Source organism: Orycteropus afer, unplaced genomic scaffold (assembly GCF_000298275.1).
Source record: "Orycteropus afer afer isolate SDZICR_OR568_19922 unplaced genomic scaffold, OryAfe1.0 scaffold00185, whole genome shotgun sequence".
Classification (NCBI taxonomy): domain Eukaryota; kingdom Metazoa; phylum Chordata; class Mammalia; order Tubulidentata; family Orycteropodidae; genus Orycteropus; species Orycteropus afer.
In genome coordinates this window covers 3,278,657-3,283,960 of record NW_006921772.1, presented here as the reverse complement: position 1 = coordinate 3,283,960, position 5,304 = coordinate 3,278,657, and the positions used below count along the sequence as shown (strand labels likewise).

Genomic DNA, 5,304 nt, shown 5'->3' with positions numbered 1-5,304 from the left:
TTTTGACTGCTTCAATCTTTTCTCCATTTATCATGATGCTGCTTATAGGCTGAGTTGTGAGGATTTTTGTTTTCTTTATATTGAGATGTTATCCATACTGCAGACTGTACTCTTTAACCTTCATCAGTATGTGCTTCAAGTCATCCTCACTTTCAGCAAGCAAAGTTGTGTTGTCAGTGTATTGCACATTTTTAATGATTCTTCCTCCAATCTTGATGCCATGTTCTTCTTCATATAGTCCAGCTTCTCACATTATTTGATCAGCATATAGATTGAATAAGTATGGGAAAAGGATACAACCCTGACACACTCCCTTTTTGATTTTAAACCATGCAGTGTCCCCTTGTTATTTTTGAATGATAGCCTCCTGGTATATGTACAGGTTCCTCATGAGTACAATTAAGTGTTCTGGAATTCCCATTCTTCTCAATGTTATATACAAATTTTTATCCACAGAATCAAATGCCTTTGCATAGTCAATAGAAAGTAAGTGAATATCTTTCTGGTATTCTTTGCTTTAAGCCAAGATCCCCCTGACATCAGCAATGATATCCCTTGTTCCACATCCTTTTCTGAATCCAGCTTGCACCTCTGGAAGTTCTCTGGCAATATACTGCTGAAATCATTTTTGAATTATCTTCAGTGAGATTTTACTTGCGTATTAATGATATTGTTAGATAACTTCTACATTCTGCAGGATCACCTTTCTTTGGAAAGGGTAAAAATATGGTTCTTTACCAGTCAATTGGCCAGGTATCTGTCTTCTAAATCTCTTGGCATACCCAAATGAGTGCCTCCAGTGGGACATCTGTTTGTTGAAACATCTCAATGGGTATTCCATTAATTCCTGGAGCCTTGTCTTTTGCCGATTCCTTCAGTGCAGCTTCAACTTCTTCCTTCAATACCATTGGATCTTGAACATATGCCACCTCCTGAAATAGATGAAAATCGACCAATTCTTTTTGGTACAGTGACTCTGTGTATTCCTTCCATCATCGTTGATGCTTCCTGCATCATTCAATATTTTGCCAACAGAATCTTTCAGTGTTGCAACTTGAGGCTTAAATTTTTTTCCTCACTTCTTTCAGTTTGAGAAAAGTAGAGTGTGTTCTTCCCTTCCCGTATTCTAACTCCAGGTCTTTGCACATTTCATTATAGTAGTTGGCTTTGTTTGCTTGAGCTGCTCTTTGAAATCTTCTATTCAGTGTTTTATATTGTCATTTCTTCCATTTGCTTTAGCTACTCTCCACTCAAGGGCAAGTTTCAGAGTCTCTTCTTACATACTTTTTTGTCTTTTCTTCTTTTTTTAATGACCTCTTGGTTTCTTCATGGATGACGTTCTTGATGTCATCCCACAATTTTTCTTGTTTTCAGTCATTGGTGTTCAATGCATCAAATCTATTCTTTAGACAGTCTCTAAATTCAGGAGGGATATATTCAAGGTTATATTTTGTCTTTTGTGGACTTCTTTTCATTGTCTTCAACTTCAACTTGAATGTGCACATGAGCAGTTGATGGTCTGCTCCACAATCAGCTCCTAGCCTGGTTTTGGCTGAAGATATTGAACTTTTCCATTGCCTCTTGCCACAAATGTAGTCAATCTGATTCCTGTGTGTTCCATTTGCCAAAGTCCACATGTATAACTGCCATTTGTGCTGTTGAAAACAGGTATTTACAATCAATAAGTCATTGGTCTTGCAAAATTCTATCTTGCATTCCAGCATTATTTCTGTCACATTATTTCTGCCAAATTTTCCAACTACTGCTGGTTCTTCTTTGTCTCTAACTTTTGCATTCTGGTCATCAGTAATAATTAACACATCTTGATTGCATGTTTAGTCAATTTGAGACTTCAGAAGTTGATAAAAATCTTCAATTTCCTCATCTTTGGCTTGGGTGGTTGGTGCATAAATTTGAATAATAGTTGCATTAACTGGTATTCCTGGTAGGTGTATGGATATTATCCTATCACTGACAGCATTGTACTTCAGGACAGATCTTGAAACATACTTTGTGATGATGAATGCCACACCATTCCTTTTCAAATTGTCATTCCCAGCATAGTAGATCATATGGTTATTTGACTCAAAATGGCCAAAAGCAGTCCATTTCAGCTCACTAATCCCTAGGATATCAACCTTTAAGTGTTCCATTCCATTTCTGACAACTTCCAAATTCCTAGATTCATATTTTGTACATTCCATATTCCAATTATTAATGGATGTTTGCAGCCATTTCTCTTCAATTTGAGTTGTGCCACATCAGCAAATGGAGGTCTCAAAAGCTCTACTTTACCCATATCAGTAAGGTTGGTTCTACTCTGATGATGCAGCTTTTTCCCAGTCATATTTGAGAATGTTCTAATCTAAGGGGCCCATCTTCCTGTGCTGTATTGGACAATGCTTCTGGGCTCTTCATAAAGTTGTGCAGTAATGTATCAGACAGTGTTTCTCTGCTAATCATAAGATTTCCCTAGCCAATTCTTTGAGAAGTGGATGGCCTCTTACTTCTGCCTAGTCTGTCTCTGTCTAAGCTGTGTTGAAACCTGTGTACCATGTACAACCATGTTGGCATTTAGAAAACTGGTGGCACAGCCTCAAGCCTCACAGCAACATACTAACCACCACAGTGTGATAAACTGACAGACAAGTTTGTCTCCCTTAGCTGTTCAAAACCTTTCCTTACCTTTACCTGGATCCCTGATGCTTCTTGGTCAACCATTGCCCAGCTTTTCTTTCCCCGGCTTTCCTGCCTTTTTGAGGTGGGGAGTGTGTCCCTCCCCTTACCTGAATCCCTGCCTCTACTCAGTCAATCTTCGCCCAGCTTCTCATTCCCCAGCTCTCCCTTTCCCATCCTACTTGGGTATGACCTAATTAACCTAAAAAATAAAACTCTATTTGCAAATAAGATCACATCCACAGACACAGTGGTTAGGATTCCAACATATATTTTGTTTTTGAATGAGATTTAATCCATAAAAGAGATTGACTAAGTCAATAAGTAATTATTGAAGTCCAGTATATGCCAGGTGTTCTACTACAGAACTTTTCCTCATTGTTGGGGAATGTTGATCATATCAGTGGCCTATAGTGACGTACAATGGACAACAGAAGATATCTGTTCTCCCTGTCCTTACCAGAGAATGTCACCTTGAATAGTCCTATTAATAATACCTGATTTTTATGGAGAACTGTGTAAAAAGAATGAATTAATCTATTCTTCCAAGTGTCCCAAGCATGGTATTGAATCAAACTCAACCATCACAAAGCTCTTTTCTGAGGCCTTGTTTTCTTGACCACAGGAGAAATTCCATCACTGATTTACATTGTTGCATTATGGCCTTGGTTTTTAATGAAGGATGCTGTAAGAAATAGCTGGATGGACTCTATTTGTTTTATTTGTTTTAGGAATACTGTTGAGAACATTGTCTTGTGTACATAAGGATGCCACACATTAGAAATATTTTTCTTCCTGGGAGCTCTGGTGGAGTAGTGCTTAAGGCATGTGACTGCTAACGAGAAGGCTGGTGGTTCAAAACCACCAGCCACTCCTCATAAGGAAGGCTGGGCAATCTACTTCCATAGTGATACCACCTTGGAAACCCAATGGGGTCACTATGAGTTGGATCTGACTCAATGGCAGTGCGAGTAGTAGTAATAATAAGGAATTGTTACTTTTTACAAGCTAATAATAAGAATTAAGTTAGAAGATTAAGTAAAATTAAGTAAAAATTAGCAGGCACAAGAAAATGAGAAACCCACATGCAAAGACACACATCATACACATTAAACCACATGGCCAAAACCCTGGGGCATGGGTCTTCCCACTTCAGGAACACACTGAGCAAGTCATGATATTGTCTCCTTTTAATAAATGTTATGTTACAATTATACAAATCACTCTGAATTCTAGGGTAGATTTTCAAATTTCAATGAACACAAGTTGTGATTATTAGACATTTTGAAAGCTTATCAAATAGAAAATAAAAACTTACCTAACTCAATACATCCACCAATACCCAGGAGAGATCCTGAACTGTGATACAGAGGAAGGGTTATATAAATGATATCATCAGCAGTACAACCAAAAGCCCACAATCCAGCAGAACCCCTTAGTGACTGTAGCTGAGTGATCACAGCTGCTTTTGGCAGACCTAGAAGAGAAGAAAAAAAAAAAATGAATGAATATATATAGAAAGAGAAAGAGAGAGAGAGCTCTGATGGTGCATGACTAAGATATTTGACTGCTAACCAGCAGTTCAAACACACCTGTTATTCTGTGGGAAGAAGATAGGGCAATCTACTTCCATAAAGATTAAAAAAAAAAAAAAAAAAAAACCTCACTGCCATCGACTCAGATCCGATTCATAGCAACCCCTCCTTGAGGTGGTATCTCTACAGAACTAGTTTGCCCTATCTTCCTTCCAAGGAGTGGCTGGTGGGATTGAACCACCAGCCTTCTGGTTAGCAGTCAAATGCCTTAGGAAATGAGCCAGCAGAGCGCCCTATAAAGATTTACTGCCTTGGAAACCCAATGGGGGTCATTATGAATTAGAATAGACTCAAATGCAATGAGTCTTGTTTTTTGGTTTATATATATTTTATATATATCAAAGAGCTCTCGTGGAGTAGTGAAAAATTCTAAAAATTGCAAAATTGGAAGAAAAAAAACGTTGTACATAAAGGATCAGAAATCAAAAATACTTCTCAATACATATACTGCAAGACAGAAGAAAATGCAATGATTCCTTCAAAACTGTATAAAAATAATTTATAACCCTAGACTTCTGTGGTAGTTAAAGTTTGTATGTCAACTTGGCTGGGCCTGGTTCAGTGGCTGGGCAGCTGGATGAAGTATTCCCCATGATGACTGTGATAGCTGTGTGTCAACTTGGCTGGACCTCAGTTCTGTGTGGTTGTTCCCATGATGGGATCAGATGACTATGTTCTGAGTGGTCAATCTGCCCAAGGGGAGTTTCTCCAGGGGTGTGGCCTGCTTCCAGGATATCCAGGGGACATCCTGGGAAGAGAGATATTCTTCTGTGGATCAGGATCCTGGTGTGCTGCCTACAACCTTCTGTGAGTGAGCAGCCCACCACCCGGCCTGAATATCTTGGATTCATCTTTCGTTGGAGTCAACAACCAGTGTACTGCCTGCCAGCCTTGAATTTCTCGGCCCCCTGCAGTTGCAGAAACTAAGGCTGCCTCCAGCCTGATGTTTCCTCCAGGGACATTGGACTTGCTGGCTTCTATATGTTTGTGAGCCACTTTCCTCAGATAAATTTCTCTCTCTCTCTCTCTCTCT

The 5,304-nt window shown here is 39.0% G+C and overlaps 1 protein-coding gene across 1 annotated transcript in view; it reads right to left on the bottom strand.

The window, feature by feature from the left end:
• SLC27A6 (solute carrier family 27 member 6) overlaps positions 1-5,304 on the bottom strand; it is a 152,828-nt gene that overhangs the window by 100,760 nt on the left and 46,764 nt on the right. Inside the window, exon 3 of the mRNA XM_007947459.1 lies at positions 3,995-4,153. Coding sequence (XP_007945650.1) covers positions 3,995-4,153 — 159 coding nt within the window. The remainder of the gene's footprint in view (positions 1-3,994; positions 4,154-5,304) is intronic.